At 37.1% G+C, this 23,118-nt stretch overlaps 1 protein-coding gene across 1 annotated transcript in view; it reads right to left on the bottom strand.

Annotated features, from left to right (window-relative positions):
• CDKL5 (cyclin-dependent kinase-like 5) overlaps positions 1-23,118 on the bottom strand; it is a 64,862-nt gene that overhangs the window by 36,122 nt on the left and 5,622 nt on the right. The window contains exons 3-7 of the mRNA XM_012651675.1: positions 17,224-17,360; positions 12,963-13,083; positions 10,621-10,680; positions 7,734-7,824; positions 3,678-3,867 (exon numbers count right to left, since the gene is read on the bottom strand). Coding sequence (XP_012507129.1) covers positions 3,678-3,867; positions 7,734-7,824; positions 10,621-10,680; positions 12,963-13,083; positions 17,224-17,360 — 599 coding nt within the window. The remainder of the gene's footprint in view (positions 1-3,677; positions 3,868-7,733; positions 7,825-10,620; positions 10,681-12,962; positions 13,084-17,223; positions 17,361-23,118) is intronic.

Raw genomic sequence — 23,118 nt, 5'->3', positions numbered from 1 at the left:
TCTATCTTATGCTACCAGATAGTCCCCACCCTTTACTTTTTCAAGGAGTAACATTTCATTGATAAGAAAATTAATGTTGAAAAGTCAAAAGGTATTAGAAATACTACAATAAAAAATGACCAAGCAAATTAACTTAAAAAATTAATTTATGTGCTTTTCAATGAAATCTACTATTCTGACATCATTCAACAAACAGCCAAAACTCATAGAAGTTTAAAGTATATCCCAATCAGCAGCTTATTCTGTTTTCTTTCTTAATCACTTGGCCAAGAGAATACAGTGAGAGTGCCTCTTTGCTGAGCACCATGTGCCAGGCACTGGCCTGGGCATTTTACATGTAACATTTCAATCACGCAGTACTTCTATTACCGTCATTTTACACAAGAAGCAGCAGAGGCACAGGATGGTGAAATAACTTCCTGAGGTCATTCAAGTAGTAAATATGGAGTCAGGCATTGAACTCCAGTAGTCTAACTCCAGAGCTCATGCCCTATACTATTGAGACATCAATTGTTACTGTTTCCAAATAATGCAAACCATTACAGCAACATCTTGTGGATTTTCCAATCTGTACACAATTGAATCCAAATGCACATCACACTGGACTGGTTACTGGTGAGTCTGTCGCTCACAGCAGCTGTACTTTACACACCCTATGTGCTTAGCTATCTGTCCCAGACATTCTCAAGTACTATCATAAAAGAAAACTTTTCCCTCAAAAGATGTTATTAAGGCCGGGGGCGGTGGCTCATGCCTGTAATCCTAGCTCTCTGGGAGGCCGAGGCAGGTGGATTGTTTGAGCTCAGGAGTTCAAAACCACCCTGAGCAAGAGCGAGACCCCGTCTCTACTAAAATTAGAAAGAAATTAATGGGACAACTAAAAATATATAGAAAAAATTAGCCGGGCATGGTGGCGCATGCCTGTAGTCCCAGCTACTTGGGAGGCTGAGGCAGGAGGATTGCTTGAGCCCAGGAGTTTGAGGTTGCTGTGAGCTAGGCTGACGCCACAGCACTCACTCTAGCCCAGGCAACACAGTGAGACTCTGTCTCCAAAAAAAAAAAAAAAAAAAAAAAGATGTTATTAAGCCTCCAAAGAAATTAAACTAATTTAGTTAAAATACCACAAAGACTTTCAGACTAAAATGTAAAAGTATTAAGGTTTATAAAAGTCCAAGTGTCATGGAAGCAGCAATTTCCCTGAAGGATATTTGTAAGCAGCGTTGTCCTATGTTGTCTAGCATTTTATAGATAATATTGCTTAGTGAGGAAGAGTGTGAATAAACAGAACCACAGAGAAATGAGGAAAAGATATCCTTCGTGTGGCCTATCCAATCCGAATGCCATTCATTCCTCAATATCCATTTCAAATTTCAAATGCTCCATAAAGCCTTCTCTAATGAATCCCCAACTATGACTTCTCGCTTTCCAGAACCTCTGACACTTTTCATGGTCTAAACCATATTGAGATATATTAGAAAAGAGTACAATAAAGAATATAGTACTTTATTATGTACCACACTTTCTTATAAATTGTATTGTTTTCTAATGATTTCATGGATGAAAGTCTTAATTCTTCAGCTAGTTTATAAGTTATGAAGGCCAAGTACCATGTCAAATCTGTTTATACTAGCTTCAGTGCTATCCTAAGGAATTTAAACTTCACCAGCAATCCTGCAGAGGTTTTTAAACAAAAGAGGGATAGAATTAATTGTGCAATTTGAGAAATGTGAACACATTGAAGAGAGAAAGTTTGAGAGATCAGTTTGGGAGTGGTTGTCAATAGTTAGGTAAAGGTGACAAAGTGAAAGAAGCATCAGAGATGATGGAGAGAAATGGAATATAGTTTGAGCTTCAATGGTGATAATACAGATTTTGGAAAGCCAGATTGGTTCAACTGCTCCTCAAATGTTTAGTGAATGCCTACTAGATGTGCTAGGTTCTGTGTTAGATGTTGGAAATACAGTGAAAAAACAGTTGATTTCTGCCCTTGGGGAACTCATATTCTAGTAGGGGAGGACTAGACAGTTAATAATAAACAAGTAAACAAATAGACAAAATAATTTCATACTGTGATAAATGTTATGATAGAAAAAAGAAGGGTGCTATGGCAGAGAGAGACTAGGAAGGAGGTGGGGACACTATGTTGGGTGGCCAGAGAGAAGAGGCATTCTCTGAGTTGAGATTTACACAATAAGAAGAGGCCACATAATGGAAACACCTTCCTGGGAGAAGAAGCCATAGGTCCCAAATCCGTGAAACTGGAAACACCTTGGAATATTTGTGGAAGCCAAAGAACAAGAAAGGCAAGTGTGGTGAATATCGGGAGAGGGAGGGGGATGGAGACAGGTATGAGATGAAGTCAGTGAGCCAGAAGGGCCTAGATCATGCAAGGTCTCACAGGCCATAGCAAAGAATTTAGATCGATCCTCAGTGAAACTGGAATTCATTAATTATGACTAACTTTATTCCTGAATATAACAGATTTTCCTTTCTGATAGACTGGGGTCAAGTCCTATTTATTGTCACATTTTCAGCGTCTAGTATGACAAATGTTCAATAAAGTTGAACTAACCTGTTGAACCACATCTGCTGTTTGTACCCTAATTAATGGTCAGAATTTGGTGAATTTTTGGCTTTCAATAGCAAAAATAAAGGAAGAAAAGACAAACTTGCCTGACGTAACTTAGATTTGGAAGAATGAGAGAAAGCAGGAAGGAGATAAAAGAGACACTGTGTATACCTCTATCCATTCATTTTGCCCATATTCACTGAGCCCAGTAGGAATTGACTGGTACTGTGTTAGGCTCTCAGGTGTGACCAGCGGTAGTCTCCAAAGGGAAATTAATCGAGGGCCAGAAAGTCAAAAAAAAAAAAAAAAAAAAAAAAAAGCTTTGCAAATGGCAAGGTAACGTGGTTTGAGAATTATGCACTTCAGAGAAAGAAAGAAAGTGGTGGTGAGATTATTTTCCAGTTCCCACAATGACCACCAATTGACATGCTGGCCCAAAGGAGTGGTTGAAAACTGAAAAAGTCACTTTGCGGGTAGATGGAAGAAAGAAGCAACCTTTAACTCCCTGGCCACTCCAATAAGGTACCTCTTCAAGTTGGATGCCCCTCATTTGGGGAAAGTTTATACTTTCTAAGATGCCTTTTAGCATATTCTCAGAAAACAAGTTTTGTACAATATACTAGTTTGAAAAGAAGATTTGATATTTCACTGTCAATGGACAAAAATATATCTGCTAGAATAAGAACCTTTAAATCTGCAGAATGCAAATATCTCATGACTCTCAAATCACTTCAAATATGTTTGCTCAAAGAAGCTGTAGCCGTTCATACATTTTGTATCTTTGGGGGATACTTAATATTTTGGACAAAGAAATGGTTTAAGATAACCAAAGTTTAGAGTATAAGAATGCATACGCTAAGTAAGATTTTGAAAAATTGGAACTTACAAAATTAGAAAACACATTAGCAGCTCCCACTTTCAAACTCTGACCACTTTTTAAATTCAGAAATATAAGATTCAGAAATAAAATATTATAGTAGGGATTATAAACATTGTAATGGGAAAGGGAATAGTATTCAAAGGATAGTTTAACATTTCACTGTGCAATGAACAAAGATTTAAATACTGCAGTATTGATTCCATTTTGGGTTTTAGCAAAACCTCTTACCCGGAGACCATGGAAACGAGGATTACTGTAGAAGAGCTTCATCTGCTCAGATGGAAGAGGTCCTAGAACCTTCTGAATAGTAAAAAGTTGGTCAATTTCACTTTCTCCAGGAAATAAAGGCTGTCCATCGCTAAGCTCCCCAAGAATACAGCCCACTGACCACATGTCTACAGACTTTCCATAAGGAGCTCTGAAAAGCAAAGGGAGAGATTACCTTGGCAACAGAAGAAATGTTTTAATAATTTCCAAATTATTTTGAACAGATTAATGATTTAAAGCACATTTGTATATTTAAGGAATTAAAAAGTATCATGTGAATAAAAGGAAGTACAGATATCCAAGTAAAACTTCAGAACACGAGTGAATAAACCTATGATAATGAAGCAATCAATTTAATAATAATTTAATTAGTATCACTAATTTGAAATCTGTTCATCTCAGATATATATTAAACATAAATGGCTTAATAAACTCTAATTCAGTACACATATCTGATGAGTAACACCTCACTCACCTGGGGAATGAAATGTTCCCAAGCAATGTATTTTCTAGGTAATTTATCCTTTAGCTCTCTAAATGTCAAAAAGTTACATCTTACCCAGTTTTTGAGTTCAGTATATTAAAATGTACTATGTATTGACTTATATGTCTTCTTAAACAAACACTGAATATTATTTAACGTTTGATTATTTAGCATTACAATTTCTAATAGCTAAGATTGTGTTAAACTCTATCGTATTATTTACTTGAATATAGGGAGTGCCCTATTATACCAGGCTCTATAACAGCTATTTCCCTAAAAAGCATTTTTCAGTTTACTTAGGGGTTTATAGCTCTCTTCTAGGGTCTGAGTTTACCAGAGGGCTTAAGAAATGTTGCTGCTATTAACAAATGGAGGTTATAACCTTAAATTAATTTATGGCAGATTAAGTAAGAATCAATGTACACGTATTTCAAACATAAATAATCCAAGCTTTAAGAAGGGAAAGCCAAAATAATACAGTAGTAATACAAAACTTCTACCTAAAGCACTGTTAACATTACACAGCATATATTTCTATGATAATAAATCATTGCAATAATAGATCAATATTTTATTTATCTCATTTCCTTCCCACAAAGACCTAAAAATCATATGAGGAAACTTCATTTAGATCTTTTTGGTAGCTTGTTGGGGAGAGAAGGATACTGATCTTTCTTTTGCATCTGTTCAAGAGAGAGAAAACTTGTTCCATAGTGCTAGATGGAGAAACCTATGGAAAATCTCCACATCCCCAGTACAAGCTATTTTTCTTTTGTCATCTGATTTGAATAATTTATGTAGCTGGAACTATTTTGAATGTCAAGGACAAAGCCTTGGGAATATATAAAAATGTAAATTCTTAACGTATAACCAAATATCAACTGATTTCAATGGGACTTTTACACAAACATGGTTCTTCAACTAGTACTTGACAATCACTTAATTAGCAATATTCACTTTAGCTCTAATTACCTGGAGATTACTAATTACTTGCACTGTCCCCATCTACTTTTGGCAGCTACCACATATCTCTAAACAAAACCTCACTTTTCCTATAGATAGTATTAGGCAGCACATACTCTGAAGATTCACAATAAGGCTGTCCTCAAAACGAACTCCTTGGGGCCCTCTTAGAAACAAAATCATATTATTAATATAAAGAGTCTTTCTACCATACTTGAGTCCTTGGATGGGGTTCTAAGAACGACCTACTTCATATTCATTTGTTCATTCAAACAGTGTCTGGTAAATTCAAATTCCAATCCTCCCACAAGAAAATGAACTATGCATCCCAGTGAGTCAAGGAAGGTACACAGAAGAAACAAACACAAAGAAAATCAATCCTAATTTCAAGACTAAAAATTAGCACAGAAATTCTAAACTCTGTCCACAAAGTTGGAGAGATAATAAAGTGACTAATCACCATTTATGTCTCAGGATAAAGCAAATTTTTGATTTCAAAAAATTAGTAACGCTTTTAATAACTGATGCCAATAATTCTTATAGGCTCTAGGTCAGCAACAAATCAAGAATTACCACCAGATGGCTGGTAGACACTGGGAAATGAATAGTTAACGTCAAAATAAACCCTCAGTCAGTAACTTAAACATGTTGTCATCATGCTCTTCAGAAGAAATCCAGAAATTTATATTATTATATAAAAAGTATCTTTTAAAAATTAAATTCCTTATATCCTCCAGATACATGTATGGCACACTAAAGGTAAGAGATGAAACCTACAATTTATGCACTTGTCATCATTACCACTATGCCTAATTTTATTTGTAGAGTGTAACTTCTTTTCTCTCTTTTTTTTTGAGACAGAGTCTCTCTCAGTCACCTTGGGCAGAGTGCTGTGGCATCAACTTAGCTCACAGCAACCTCAAACTCCTGCCTCAGCCTCCCGAGTAGCTGGGACTACAGGCGCTCGCCACCACGTCCGGCTAATTTTTTTTTCTTTTTTTGAGACAGTCTCACTCTGTTGCCCTGGCTAGAGTGCCATGGCATTAGCCTCGCTCACAGCAACCTCAAACTCCTGGGCTCAAGCGATCCTCCTGCCTCAGCCTCCCGAGTAGCTGGGGCTACAGGCATGCGCCACCATGCCCGGCTAATTTTTTCTATATACTTTTAGTTGTCCAGATAATTTCTTTCTATTTTTTTCAGTAGAGACGGGGTCTCCCTCTTGCTCAGGCTGGTCTCGAACTCCTGAGCTCAAACAATCCGCCCGCCTCGGCCTCCCAGAGTGCTAGGATTACAGGCGTGAGCTACCGCGCCCGGCCTAATTTTTGATTTCTATTTTTGGTTGCCTGGCTAATTTTTCTATTTTTAGCAGAGACGGGGCCTTGCTCTCGCTCAGGCTGGTCTCGAACTCCTGAGCTCAAGCGATCCTCCTGCCTTGGCCTCCCAGAGTGCTAGGATTACAGGCATGAGGCACCGCGCCCGGCCTAGAGTATAACTTCTTTTTCCACTCTTGGGTGGTCCCAAAGAAGGAACTATAACCTAGAGAAAATAAGAAAATATTACAACTAGAGTAGGTAGAGAATTATTAATAAAACTATGTGATGGAGATCAGGACTACAGGCTCCTTCTTAGGCTCTAAAGTTGTAATGTACCAAATAGAAAAGAACCTTATCAGAAGATCTTTATCTGGTGTTAACAGATGAATGAAAGAACATTGAAAGTGGAAGAGTGGGAATAAAGCAGATAAACGTAGAGGTGTTACTGAGAAAATCATCGATGTGGTACTAGTTTGAAAAGCCATTTATAATCAAACAGGATTTATGTTATTCAGAAGAAAAATAGCAATTGGTTCAATATTTACCCCATGTGTCTGGCAAAGTGGCTGGATAAGTATTTGATGAATGAATACATGAATGAATAGATAAGCCATAATGTCAAACTGTGTGGACATGCACATTCTTAATGTGGAAGATTATTAGCAAAGATGGCTGCAATAATTTCTTCCATTTCTGTATGTATGCCACTTTGTTATGTGGCTCTGCCACTTCTCCCATCGAGAGGTGGGATTTATTTCTCTATACCCTGAATCAGGGCTTGGCCATGTAATATACTTTGTCCAATGAGGCAAAAGCCATGCAAACAAAGGCTTGAAAAGCACCTTTGCTTTGGGGCTTACCCTCTACAGCATAGCATTCTCCCACTATCACACAAAAAAACTTGGACTACCGGAGGATGAGTTCCCATGGATCAGACATGATCTGTCCCAGCTGAGGCACCCTAAACCAACCAGCCCCCAGATGACCTGCCAGCTGACTGTAGCTACATGAGCGACTCCAAGAGAGACCAGCAGAAGAACCATCCAGCCAAACTCAAATTACTGACACCCAGAAATGTGAGCAAATAAAGTGGTTCTTGTTTCATACCATTAAGTTTTTAGGTGGTTTGTTACACTGCAATATATAACTGACACATTTAATTAAATGAAGTTCTTATTTTCCATAGATGATCTCAAAGTCAATGATACAGGATCAGCAGATGTGTACATGCCATCCTATTTTGGGAAGGTAACTCACCCAAGTAAGAGTTCTGGTGACCGATACCACCTGGTGGCCACATACTCTGTGTAATTAGCATTATTGCCTTCTGACAGATTCCGAGCAAATCCTGAAAGATAGCAAAGCCAAAAGCTATAACTTTGAAAAGGAAGTAATAATTTCATGTTGGCAAAATATTTCAGTGCTACTAATACTTTAAAAGAACATCAAAAGAACATAATGACTGTTATTGAATGGGTTAGGTATTAATAGTATGCTTATTATCTCAAAAAGTAGGGTGTTCCTGTGTCATCTGAAATATATACAATGTATTTATTTACAAATTTAGTCTCTCCCCTATGCTAAAGAAATTCATGTTTTCAAAGTCACCTCATGCTTTTATAACCATTCAGAGCATACTTTTAAATCAGCTCTCCCAATAAACACAAATCTTAGGAACAAAATGAAGTCTCCATTAAGAACTAAAAGTCAAAGTAGCATATTGTAGATGGTCATTAATTCTGCTATATGGGACTTACATAGTGTTTGTATTTCTATTGTTGCTGAGCAGTTCACCCATTATATAAACAACTAACAGTTGGCAGCGATGGAAACAAAGCAGGCCAAAATTACTATCATTTCCTAACGACAGAGAAGCATACTAGAGGTATCTTAATTACCTTATAGACTCTACCACTACTTTTCCCCCTAACCCTTTCAAAAGGTTTGGGGGCCACTGCATAGCCACAAAATAAGGAAGCAGGATAAGTTAGTTACCCATCTAACTCACCAAATGCAATACAGGTTCATTGTGAATAGTTACAGAAAACCAGAACACTAAAATTAAGGGTAAAAATTAAGGGATATGTCAGTTCCGAAATATAGATAATAGTGTTTCTTAAAACGAAACAGTAAAAAATAAAAACCATAATAAAAAACAAAACCCCTAACTTCAGTTAATCAATATTTCTTTGTACAACATACTTTGAAGAAATACTTGTATTTTTGAATGGGGTTTTTCAAGTCAGACAAAGAAGCTGCATGCTGTAGGAATGAAAGTAATTAGGAAGTCTTTACTAGGGATGCACAGGACACAGAGTGTCACATGTGGTGCTGCCAGGAGGAACTTCCCGACCATTTAAAATAGTCTTTTCTTTAGGAAATAATGCTAGACCAGGCGTACTCTTTTCCTACTATTAACCATTCTACAGGCATTTCTCTTGTATTTATAACTTGCTTTATAATTTCAGTAACTTTGGAGCTTAAACAGATCAGCAACCCATAGAATCATGCATGCTCAGTAAATGGTGTATGAAGCACATAAAGTCTCAGTGTTGGGTAGTGACTACAATTACAGACAGGAAGTGAGACATAAATACTGTTTCTGAAACTCATAATGCTAAGGAAATGCTAAAAATGCCAAGATCAAAATCTTTTTGATACAGTATTCAATATTTCCTTTTTATTCTAAGCATGTCTTTAAAAATCTAGGATATAGCAAGACTCTTCTTTGCAGTATTTCTTTTTTTTTTTTGAGACAGAGTCTTGCTTTTGTTGCCCGGGCTAGAGTGAGTGCCGTGGCATCAGCCTGGCTCACAGCAACCTCAAACTCCTGGGCTCAAGCAATCCTTCTGCCTCAGCCTCCCGAGTAGCTGGGACTACAGGCATGCACCACCATGTCCAGCTAATTTTTTCTATATATTTTTAGTTGTCTGATTAATTTCTTTCTATTTTTAGTAGAGACGGGGTCTCGCTCTTGCTCAGGCTGGTTTCGAACTCCTGAGCTCAAACAATCCGCCCGCCTCAGCCTCCCAGAGTGCTAGGATTACAGGCGTGAGCCACCGTGCCCGGCCCTTTGCAGTATTTCTTATCACAAAGTATGAAGAAAATTAAGTCTTGTAAAAAATTTTTTCTCAAGTAAGCAGGTTCAGGTTCATAATATTCAAATTTTTTGAAAATATTGAGTGAAAACAGCTACACATGCTTCCAATCGCTATATTGGACAAACTGGGTCATTCTACAATGTGAATTCTTAAAATACTTCTGTTTCTCACTTGTGAAATCCATCTATGTACTAATCTAATTTCTGCTTATAAGGATGGATTCTTAGTTATATGTGGAGGTTTACATCGTATTTATGATTATATATGAATATACAAAAAATTAAAAAAAAATAAAGTTCTTATTTTTCAGGATATGGATTAGGCAAAACCATAATTTAAAAAAGTGATCCATGACCTAAACACCCTAATTTATAATTTAAAAACTTTTCTGAATTATTTTCATTTAAATCTTTAACGTTGCTTAATACAGACTTATCTATATGGGAGACACACAATTTTCTAATAGGAGAGAGTGCAACTCAAGAAGTTTCCTATACAGTAAATCAAGAGCTAAAATATTATACATCAATTATTAATCTTATTCATTGAACATTTAGAGGAAATAAAGTGTTCTAAAATGTCTTTTGACCTTATAGATATATAACTATTGCATGTACATATGTGTATATTTGTATAGGCATATTTTTAGTGTTTATGATTAAACCTAGAACAATTTCTATCAACGTTTAAAATATTTTTTTTTATTCTACTCAAACCAAAAGGCCATAGTGATAGTTTTCAGAAAATTCTTTTTCTGGGGTCATTAGGTACTAGGCTGATGAATATACGCATATGCATGTATTTGCTTTGAATTCTTATTAAATACCACAGGATAAATTTTTAAAAATAGTAGACACTACTGTGCAAAGCAAAGAGAGAGTAGTACTTCCTCTAGCAATCAAGTTTTCAACATATGACCCAATACAATGTCCCTCTGCTAATTTATGCCAGTTCATAAAAATTACTTTTAATATGCCTTTAAAAGCTACCTATGTGTTACCTTAAATTTTGTAAGTAGCAGGACTCAACTTCTTTTAACTTACCAAAGTCGCACAGTTTCAGAACATCATTGTGGCTGATTAAGAGATTTTCTGGCTTTATATCTAGAGTATGAAGATTAAAAAACAATTAGTAAAAATGTTCTATGTTCTACTGATTGACACTGTTAGATCACTATAAAACAGCATCTAATTATAAATATCTAGAGTAACTTGAATACTTGAATAGAAAACTGTGGCAGTGAAAAGTAGAGTAACAAATTTGATGCTGGTACATAAAACTTTCAATTAATTTCTTTTTGAGAAATATGCAGGGTCATAATTTCAAAAGCAATGTTTTTCTCTTTAAATCTTAAAAGGACTAATTGGGTCTCGGAAGGAAATTTAAGAATGAATGAATCCAGGCTAACACATTTCAAGAAACTATTTTTACTTCATGAAATACTAATAATACAAATTTTTGGAGATAGAATATAAAATGTTTATACCCAGAAGATACCTTAAAAATACATATGAGAGTTAGTAGCTAGCATTATATTTACTGGAAGAAAAAAATACAAGGTATGCTTCCTGTTTTGGTTTTCTATATAATTTCTATATTTACATCTCCTTAGCTTTTCTGTGTGGTTCACAATTATCAATGTCTAATGCTGAAACTATACTGGAGGAGTCAAGTTAAGATTTCTAATTTTTTCCATGGATCCTTTGAAGATGTGGTGGGAATAGAGATTCAGAGAAAATGCAACTGAATTCTCCCTTTGGGAGGCATCTCACAATTCTATTTTTAGAGTACCCATCATCTATATCATACGGTGGAGGTGCAAATGGATAAAGGCAGAGGTAGTAAAATCTGTAGATTTCAGAATCATAGTTCATACCACTGATGTGCAACACATTTCAAGAAACTATTTTTACCTCACAAAATACTAATAATACACTTAACCAAGTGTATTATCATGACACTTCACAGTATCATGATGGAAATGTAGCTATAATAATTCAGCTCCTCATTAATATCCTCAAACAATTAGATAGACTGTAATTAAAAACATTAACCTAGACACCAAATGGCCAGTTGACTTGGAGTTCTATTTAACAACCTTGATAAGGTAACTGCTATGAGAGTTAAACGCAAGAGAAATATGAACTGTCTCTAGAAATAATAGAAGTTGGCATTCTCCATACGACCTTTAAGCTATTCTTAAAAACAATACTATTTTTTTTTCTTTTGGAGACAAGAGTCTTACTGTGTTGCCCGGGCTAGACTGCTGTGGCATCAGCCTAGCTCGCGGCAACCTCAAACTCCTGGGCTCAAGCAATCCTTCTGCCTCAGCTTCCTAAGTAGCTAGGACTACAGGTATGCGCCACCATGTCTGGCTAATTTTTTCCATATATTTTTATTTGTCCAGCTAATTTCTTTCTATTTTTAGTAGAGACGGGGTCTCGTTCTTGCTCAGGCTGGTCTTGAACTCCTGAGCTTCAAACGATCCTCCCCCCTCGGCCTCCCAGAGTGGTAGGATTACAGGCATGAGCCACCATGCCTGGCCAATACTATTTTTTAAAGTGACATCTTTGTGTGTTTGTATAGGTAAATTAAAATGTAGCATTCATTTATCTGATAATTCAAAGATAAGAAGTGAATATTGCCAACATTGCTGATAAGCATCTTTTAGTTTCATTATTTTATTAATTTGTATCCCACTATTGTAAAACTCTGCAATGCAAGAGAGATTATCAGGAGAAGATAAATGATGTAGAGTCAAAGATGATGCTGAGCAAGTAATTTCCCTTTTATTGCTATAAACCACCCACTTCATTGTAGTAAAGGACAAAATAAAAGAGTTTATGGACACATAATTATGGCCTTTATGCAAGGCTGATCATGCCTACAACCTGCAGACGATGAGCACTTTCACTAACAGGTGGGGGAAATGAAGAAAGAGGCAAAGATACATACTAGAGATTGTGGGTATAAGAGAGAATGAGAGGTGAGCACCAATGGGGCTCAGTGACTTAGGGACCACCTATAAAGCCTGATTCTGGGTTGTGTCACATTACCTGGTCTACCTGTAGGACCAAATAAATGGGCCCCCCACCATAAAGTAAGCTTCAACGTTCACATTTGTTCAGCTTTCTTATATCACTAGGCATTTCTACAGTTGAGAGTGGATCTGGTTATATGAACACGGAGGTCTCATAATATCCAAATAAATTTGTGATTAATCCTTTTGGTGATACAAAAGGAGATTTGGAGAGCAAATGACTTCTAACATACTGTACTTTCAAAATAATAAATTTAAAAGGAAATGTCAATATGTGAAGTATTTTGTTAACTTTATTTGATTTTTTTTTTTAAATATTTTCCGCCTCTAAAATCTCATACTCACCTCTATGGACGATATCATTCTTATGGCACCAGTGAATAGCTTTGATTAGTTGATAGATGTAGCTTTTTACTTTTTCAGGTGGAACTCCATTTGGCATTTCTTCCAGCAATTCAAGCATATTCTAAAATTAGAGTCATTAATTTCAAAAATTAGGTAGGCCCATAAATTATGTATTAACAGTTTTTTTAAAAACATCTTGGATAATTCGTCCAATATACAACATGTAAGTTTTTATTGTTTTTATTTATTGCTTTCCATCTATAACTTTTGTCATGCTGAATCAGGATATTGCATTAAATCAAGGCTTTCTTTTATGAGAAATTCCATTTTTACTACTCCGTAATGATGCTCCAAAAAATAACCCTATGTACTTTTCACTCCCTCTCAAGCTTTTCAGGCATTATTTTAGAATAATTTGAAGAGAAAAGCAATACAAAGTAGAGATATGACCCTGTAATGTATAAAGGGGGTGGGGGGAAAACAGTCATTTTAACACAGAACAGTATGTATCTTCAATAGAACCTCGCAATAAAATCAAGCCTTGAAAATATTTCTGGAAGATCTGGGTGACATTCTTAAAAGAAAAAAAAAAAAAGAAAAGAAAAAAGTCCCTAAGATTAGATATGATCAACACATTTAGTACAAAGATTAAAACAGGCTAGAAAATACTGTTGAAATAAAAACTCACAGATCTCAAACAATTCAATAATCAAAATCCTTAGTTTAGAGTCAGAGACCATTCTAAATAAAATTCATGTAAAATTTTTTCTTAAGTAGAAACTCCACTGAGCCAGTTTCCCCTGAATTTCCACATTAACTAAACATTCTCCATTCCCTCTGTAAATCACAATGCCTAAGGCCCACACCAGCATCATCATAGCTTGTGGCATCCAGGATAGCAGTACTCAAAGTGTGACCTGCAGATCTCAGGGATGTCAGACCCTGCAGAGGGCCCATGAAGTCAAAACCATATTTGTAGTAACACTCAGACATTTGCCTTTTTCACTGTGTTGGCATTTACGCTGATGATACAAAGCAACAATGGGTAAACTGCTGGCACCTTAGCATGAATCAAGGCATTGGATTTGTTAATCCAATTAACCCTTGCAGTTAAAGAAAGAAAAAAGCAGCAGTTTTAGATAAGAATGTCCTTGATAAAGCAGTAAAAAATACTACTTTTACTAAGCTTCGATTCTTGAGTATATATCTTATTAAGAATCTATGTGATAGAATGAAGAATACACATAAAGCCCATCTGCTGCATATGTGCCATCTGTATGATGGCTGTTTTTAGGAAAAGCACGTGGACGACTGTGATGCAAGCTGAACTAGCTGCTTTTTCTGTGAAACACCATTTTTTACTTGCAAGAATGACTGACAAACTTATTTATGTTAACATGCAATGGGTTTATTGTTATTTAAAATGAATTAATGAATATTTTTCTATTGCTCGGTTTTGACTTCCAATGAGAAACATTGCTAAAACCCACATAAATAAAAAGTTCTTAGAGTTCCTAATAATTTTCAGAGTGTAAAGGAGTCCTAAGACCAAAAAGTTAGAAAAATGCTGTTCTAATACAGCCTCACAATTTTGTTCCCACCACTTGAGTTGTATACCTGTAGAGAATCAGTTGTGCTTATTTCTATACTTATTTATAATAGATGCATTTGTTATTTTAATTATGTCATATAAACCAATGAAATAATATTTTTTAAAGAGTTGCTGTTTATAAGAAAACAAAGTTGAATGCTTTGGAAAGACTTAATAAAGGAAAGCCACTAAGCATATTGCCGTCTAATCAAATGTGAGTGAGATAACTATAAAAACACTGGCAAGGGATGGGTGCTGGTGGTGGTAATAAGCATATATATTAAAGGATTCTCCATTGAGATTGCTTTGCAAGTGTTTCTGAGCTTTTGCTTCACTTTAAAGATGCATTATGTGTATCCTGTATATAAAAAAGTCCAATCAGAAGAGCAATCCACGAAAGGTCTTGACCCTACCTCTAAAGGGTGGTAAATGAATATATACAGTATTTATGTTTCCAGTTAAAATAAAATGTTTAAAGTATTTATGAATCGTTTTTTATAATTCTCCACTTGAATTGTCTGTTTCAATTAACAAATATACAGGAGGCCCCAAATTCACAGGAGGAAAAGGAGGACTTTATAATACAGAAAACAAATTGTATCTTTCATTTCATATTCCACTGTAAATTTCTCAGTGGCAGAGATATTGTCCCCCAGTATCTATTCTTCTTTTATTCCATAGGAATACAATTTTTGAGTGGAGGCCTAGCTTCCCAGAACAAAGGGTACATTTCCCCTCTGCCTTGCAGCTAGTGTGTCCATGCAACTACATCCTGGCCAATGGGATATGACTGACAGCTGGATCTCTATCCTGACCTTGAGGACAAAGGCCACATCTCAGAGGTGGTGGAGCAGAAAGGCAGACAGAAATAGCCTGAGCCTCCTACACCGTGGAGCAAAGCTGCCACACTAGTCCTGTACTGTCTACCTTTGTATTTATATGTGAAGGAGAAAGAAACTTCTATTTTGTTTAAGCCACTGTAACCTTGGGTCTTTGTCACCTGTCTCCTACTCCTTACAGCATCTTTCTCCTTGCCTTCCTGAGACACACTGTCAACTGTTAGGCACTGCCACTGATGGGCAGGTATGGTGGTCATCTTCCACCTAAGAACCACACAGGGCCAAGAAAGAATCCCAGGCCTGGGGGTCACAAGACTGGAGTTCTGGTAGCAGCTCTCCCTTTTACGAGGAGAGAGATCTCAGACACACCAAATTGCCTCTCCCATTGGGAAAACATACACAGAGGTATACTAAATTTTATTAGTCATGAATAATCACGAGTAGAACAGAAATAAAAAACTGAAATAGATCTGTCAAAATTTTAATATTTGGCAGTGAAAACTGCAAACTGCATGATTATCTGTGACAACTAAAAAATAAAGAGCATCTGATTTTCCCTGGGATCCTAGTTTAGCAATCCTTTTTTCAAAAAAAAAAACCTTAAAAAAAAAAATCAACTTTTAGTTTTATTTTGGTAGAGAAGATACCTTAGGAGAATACCTAAACTGACACAGAAAAAGAAACTTAAAATGGATTTTGGAAAAGGAAAATAAAAGCAGTGGTTTAAAACTACAAAGAATCTTCTAGTATTTTTCAAATTTGCAAATAATGGAATTACTATGTAAATATTTTTTATTTTGAAAAGTAATTTGTAAAAGCTGAATGAATTTGAGGCCATGTTATTGGTCAGTCACCTTGGCAACACTGCTTTCCATTTGGTAATGAAAATGGTGATACTCTATCATTTATGGTATAGCAAGCACCTGGGCATGGACCTATAGCAAACAAATCTCTCTCATCTCAGCCTTCTTTAGATAATAGCACAGGCAATTGGTGGTTGCCATCTATTTACTTATCAAGGAAACTGCTAAAAGGTTTTCCTGGCTCCAGTTTCTTCTACTACTGTTAAGGCGCTTATTTATTTAAGTTCTTAACCAACTGCTATAGGTCAACTGCTCTCTAAGAAATCCCTAGGCACACATTATTGATTACTGTAACATACATCTGCCCTTAGGTCATGTCATTAAAATTGTCACTGACGAGTTGATTGTTTTTCTTAAAAAGTGCTAAGGCAAGTGTGCTGACAACTCAAACAACACATGCTTTTCTTTCTTTCTCCCATGCTTCCAATTCCTTACTTTTGGTCTCATCTACTGCCTCAAGCCTTACCTTAGGCCTCCTGACACATCTCCTTCCTGCAAACAAAGCCAGAACACTGGCTGTTCAAAAGAGGCTGCTTCATGAGCCTGCTCGTTCACCACCTAAGGTCTGATTCAGACACCGGCCTATGTTTGCGTGGTACCTTACACATACCTCTACCTCCTACACCATCACTGTCAATTTACCTGTTTCTCCCTCACAGAGGCCTTGTTTGGGTTTTAATTAAAATAAGTCTAAAAATTACTTGTTGAACATAGAGTCTAAGACTTCAGAAGCCAAATCAGTATACTGTTTAAACTTAAGATTATCTCTGGACAGTTAAATTGTATAAAAACCTTAAATATATTTCAGGACTTCTAATGATTATGAATAATACCCTCATTTTTAAAGTCCCCAGATTATGAGTACATTGATGAGTCATACTAGACAATGGTACTTTCTTCAATAATGTCAGAAACCACCCTAAAGAAAAGAATCAGGAAAATCTACATATTGGCAACTAATGACTTACTTTTTCGACATACTCAAACACCAAGTACAATTTCCCTCTCCGACGAAAGGCTTCCTTCAGCTCCACGATATTTTCCTGCTTGAGAGTCCGAAGCATTTTAAGCTCTCGTAAAGTCGTTTCTTTGACTTCTTCATTTTCTAGAATGTAAACAAACAATGGTGAAGAGAGTAGAATTAAAACTTTCAGATTATTGTTCAAAGAATTCCAAGAATACTGAAAACATCCCAATTTCACTTTCCACTTTGAGTACTTCTGCATAAGAAGTCCAGGAATGGAATGTTAAATAACATATTTTCTTGTTGAAAGGATCAAGAATAAGAAAAATAAAGAAGAAAAGGTTTACTTGACCAGCACGAACTTGAATTTCTTTTTGTATCTTTTTTTTTTGAGACAGAGTCTCACTCTCTTCCCCGGGCTAGAGTGCCGTGGAGTCAGCCTAGCTCACAGCAACCTCAGACTCCTGGGCTCAAGCAATCCTACTGCCTCAGCCTCCCCAGTAGCTGGGACTACAGGCATGCGCCACCATGCCTGGCTAATTTTTTCTACATATTTTTAGTTGTCCAGCTAATTTCTTTCTATTTTTTAGTAGAGATGGGGTCTCGCTCTTGCTCAGGCTGGTCTTGAACTCCTGAGCTCAAACGATCCACCCGCCTCAGCCTCCCAGAGTGCTAGGATTATAGGCGTGAGCCACCACGCCTGGCTGCTTATATTTTCTTATACTCCTTTTATTGCAAAGTATATGTATAATGACACAGATTTATAGATACAACATATGAATCCATTGTCATTTTAACCCTAACACTCTATACTGGGGAAGGAGGAGTTTAAAAGGGCAGTAAGGAATCAACCATATGAGTGTGCAAAGGAACCTCTATGTAGCCAGCATCTGCAGTAGTTGACATTTTTAAGATGGGCCTGAAACTTTGGCTTAAAAGAGCATTTTATTCCTCCGGCTACATGTGAGTCACCTCAGTGAGCAGAGGTCATGTTCCAGGCATCCACAATGCAGCTCATAGCCAAGTTGCAGCGAATTCTAAGAGTGCCTGATCATCTCTGTGAACAGCAGCTGTTGTAGGTTCCTGCTGTCCTCCTATGGCATGTCCATCTGTCCATCCCAGATGGTGTAGCAGTTCTGGTAAGAATTTATGCTGAACGAATATACCCTCTTCCATACCATCCATTTGACTCATGCTAATCTCCACAGTCATGGAGGAAGGACAGAAGTCATATTAACGCTAATGGATTAATTGGCCGGGGAGTGGGGAAGATAATCTCATTTTAAATGAGCTTTCATGATAGCTTTAGACTTAGCTGGGAAATTCTAACTACCATGTTTTTGTATGTATGTACCACGATACAGGTTCATAATCCCTCTACAATTCCAAAACCCCCCAAATAGTCTAAAAACTGGAAGCTTTTTCTAAGTTTGTGGCAAATTTACTTAGAGGCAAAACCTGAACTGACATGAGACCACTTACATTCTTTATCCCATCCAATGTGAACATTCATATGGTGTGCTTTAGAATTACTACTTGATTATTAGGTAGTATATAATATGCCATATTCCCATTCTAAAACCTAAAAGTTATGAATCCTAAAACACATTTGGCCCCAAGGTTTTGGGTAAGGGCCAGAATCGCAGCTTGAGAGTTGTGTGACCTGCAGGCTCAAGCATGTCTTCAAGTTTGAGGCGGAAGAAAATGGAATTTGAAGACAGGGGCAAGGAAAATGAATATGCCTTCTAGGAAGAAATGCTTTCTAATCAAGGTACACAAGACGAAAAAGGCTGAACGAGGGCCAAAGGGAGAGGGAAGATTCTAGATGCAATGCCAGGAATACTTCCTCAGATTATTTTCTATCCCAGCCCCCTCTCCCAACCTCCACTTAAACTGAGATTAAGAAAAGCGACTGTAAATAAAAAGCTGGGCTTCATAGCATGGGAATCCATTAACAGACCAGGAGCACAAAGAAGGTCAACACTCCTTTGTGAACTGGTTACATAAGAGAATTATTCTCCTACTTCAGCCAGAAAGCTGTTGGAGAATGCTGGGTCACAGATTAGGAAAAGACAGAGAGAGATGCTGCTTATCGGAAGACAAGAATCAGCACTAGGAAAAGCCGACAGCAGCATACATAGTGAACCAGCCCAGCTCACACCAGGGAGGTCAATTGGGAACTAGGTAGTCACAGGGCTCATGTCAGGGAAAAAGAGTATGACAGTGGATGCCACCTGGCAGTGGGGGAATGTGTGAGATGCAGTCAGAGGATTTCCCAAAGTGGCTTAGAGGACTGTGAGGGGACAAAGGTCCAGCTGTTCTGCAAGCTGGGGCCAAGCCAGAGAAGTGGTGCTCCATGACTATTAGAATGCTATGGTAGCCCCAGGTGCTGAAGCCGAGGGACCACTACCACTTTCTTAAAGAAGCTGCACTGGGAACCTGCTTCTCTGATATTCCCTCTGTGTTACTCTCAAGGTTGGGGTAATCCAACTAAAATCCATCTAGCTCTAAGAGACCGAATGACACATAGATCTCAATAAGAAACAAATGATCTACAAGGACTAATCCAAGAGGAGATGAATATACTGGTTACTCATGATCTGATCACTGTCTGCCTTTCCATCCCCATCTCATCCCCCTCTCCTCCTCTCTCCTCTTAGTCTCTCAGTTCCCAAAAATAGGCCCTAACTTTATTTTTCAATCTTAGGGCCTTTGCATTTATTCCTTCTGCCCAGAATGCTCAGTCTACTACCCAGACTTTTTATAGGCTGGCTCTGTTGGGTTTTAGTTTAAACGTCACTCCTCAAGAGCCTCTTCCAGACCACAAAGCAAGTAGGCCTCCTTCCCCATTACGCCTTATCACAGTACTCTGGACTTTTCTTCCACAAAACTTCTGACCATTTTTCTTAATCTATCTGTTTGCTTACTGGTTTACTATCTGTGCAGCCATCCCTGCTAAACTGAGAGCTCTAGGAGGACAGGACTAAGTTCTGCTCTTCAACAATATATATCCAAACACCTAGGACTGCACCTGGCACGAAGAGGTGCTCAATAAACTCTTCCTATGGGAATGCTTTACCTGGGCCATGAGGAAATCTTTGCTCATATATGTCTAGTTCTTCCTCGCTTCAGACATGGGGGGAAACAGCAAGGGGATGACAAACAATAGGCACTTTGCCCCCTCAGTTCTCAGTACAATGCTGTCAATCTTCTCTCTTGAGACCTTTGAAAGGGCTGCTTAGCAGGCAATAAGACACCGCATTTATCTTTATCTCCCCCTATTCATCTCTGTCCCTGGTTGTCTTCTACAGTATGTGATTATGAAAAATGGAGGATCTAGAAAACTGACAGTACTCAGAGTCAAGAACACAAACACATACACGTATATATAAATAAAATCATTAAAAGCTCCCATAAACTATGCTGGAGCTGGGTACTAATAAATGTTTCAACAAAGTTGCTAAGTAAATACAGCTGGTGTATCTTCCCTAATCAAACGCTTGGTGAATTCTTGGCACCCGAAAAGCAACTGAAAAAAGGGCACTTTGTATTATTACCAACTTGTGGCAGTTTCACTTTGCTAACAGATAAAGCCACCTTAGAATGGCCGAATCAGAATGGTTTTAGTAGAAGGAACATTGGAATAGGACTAAGGAGACCCAGGTTGGGGATTCAGCCTTTTAACCAACTAACAGTATGACATGTAACTTTGGACAAGCCACTTAACTTTTCATCAGTAAAATAAATAAATGTTCCCCACCTCCCAAAAATCCTATGGCCTTTTTCAAATCTAATAATCTATGATTTCTTTTCATTAAAATCTTATTGATTATAAGCCTAAACCTCATGGAATTTTGGTACTTTGTTATATTTACATTATTCAAATCTATACTGACTCAATTTAACAATGGTTATAGAGAGAAGATAAATGAATCTTCAAAAAGAAGCACACAAAATCACGTAGCATTTAGTAGCAAAACAACCTCATTTGAGCAGACTTTTTTTTTTTTTTAAATAAAATAAAGGCTTCTCTACTTTATGCCAGTCATAGGTATTCAAATTTGAGGTAAGCACTTGAGCACTAAGAATGTAATGAATGGGAACAGGCAGGAAGTGGAGTTAATTCCCTAAGTGCATGCAGATTGTGCACTCTCCATTACTTGGTACATCCTATAATTTTGTTTCTCTAAATGCTTTTAAGGTTCCTGGCCTGCCCTGCACTTTGTGATGAAAATTGTGGCACTAAATTATCAGACGATTGGGGAAAGAAATGCACATTCCACTTACACATGCTTCTCTCCTCAGAGGTTCAGAAAGTAGCAAAGCACTTCAGCAAGACAGTTTTTAAAAGGTGATAGGTAGCAGAGCCCACTAAAATGAGCACAAAAAGCATTACCTTCTAGTTGAAATAATCCTTGTGGATTCTTTATTTAGGTTAGCTCTTCCAGTCTACAAATGAAGAAACCAAGTCTAGAAAGGATCACTAACTTTCTCCGAGTGAGTGAACCAAGGCCACTGTTAATAGGCCACTGTTAACAGCCACTGTTAATATATTTTTCACATTACATGGCTGGATACTTTCCGGACAGCCCTCATATAAACCCCACTTAGTAAAGACTAAATAGAAAGAGGATGTCAAGTAAAGACAAGCAAACTGGAAACTGTCCTACTTCTAATCTTACCAGTAAGGCAAGTTAGCACACCTAAAAAATCAAGAGAGAATCAACTAAAGTAAAAGAACAATTTTTAAGAAGAAAGATCACAGGAGCAAAAGAAATTCAAAGATAAGTGATGAAAAGAGAAAAATCTAAAGATGAACAGAAACGCTATTGTAACTATTTTTAAAGAACTGTGGGCTTGGAAAAGAAATCCAGGAATAGCTATAACCTACTTTATGAAATCACAAACCTGACATTTTTGTATAGCCAAGAGGCCCCCCAAAATGGACCTTCAAACAGATATACTGAAAAATGAAAAGTCAACCAACCCTTGTTCAAGACCATGGGGGTACCATGTTTGAGACTGGTTGCCCTGATTGAAGAAGGAACACCAACAGGAGAGCAATTCATGTTGCAGAGGAGGTTCGAATGCTGATGCTGATCTTATAACAAAAAAGATGAGGACCCTCTAATCTTCAGAGATGAAGGACAGGTAGAAGCACAGTGGAAATTTATTAAATCATCCCATTTTGGACAAAAAGGAAGTGTGGTGAAATCATGACGAGTCAGAATGCTCAAGCTCAGTTAATCAAATTCTTTAATCGAGGGTTGGAAATATTGTTTCAAGGCCTCTCTTACAGAGAAATTGGGCTCTTAAATTTAAGAACTCAAGATTATGAACTGTTGTTTTGTACTATTATATAAAATAAGAGACCAGAGTACCCCTGATCCAGAGATCAGTATAGAGCTTTCCAGTGTATGGGCAAAAAAATAAGAATGAAATAAATTAGAAGATAGAATATATGATCAATTAAATATTTTCTAATAATTAACGATGTCTATTCCAAGAGAAAAATATTTAGAGAAAACATAAACAGAAGATGAAGTGCAAATAATTTTGATATTAAAGCAGAGACCCAAGCTAAATTACATCTCAAATATGGACTTCTGTACAGCTCCCTGGAGTTGGTCTCCTTACCATGTATGGAAGCCCAGTGACAAGTAGGGAGAATCCCTCTTCACCCCATCATCTGTACATTCAAGGAAAGAGTGAAAAGTCCAAAGAAGCAAAAGGAAGATCCAAGTATATGTCAAAAACATTCTAGACAACAGCTTCTCTTAAAGTAAAGATTAAACAGACAGTATTTTAAATTCTTGCTGGTCTAAAGCTATGCAGTCTAAACCGGGGTTCCAGGATTATTTAATAAATTGAGGACAGCGGACACTTGCACATGTGTATG

The sequence above is a fragment of the Propithecus coquereli genome, unplaced genomic scaffold (genome assembly GCF_000956105.1).
Source record: "Propithecus coquereli isolate 6110/MARCELLA unplaced genomic scaffold, Pcoq_1.0 Scaffold362, whole genome shotgun sequence".
Lineage (NCBI taxonomy): Eukaryota > Metazoa > Chordata > Mammalia > Primates > Indriidae > Propithecus > Propithecus coquereli.
Note: the sequence above shows the minus strand (reverse complement) of the source record. Positions and strands in the feature narration are given on the sequence as shown.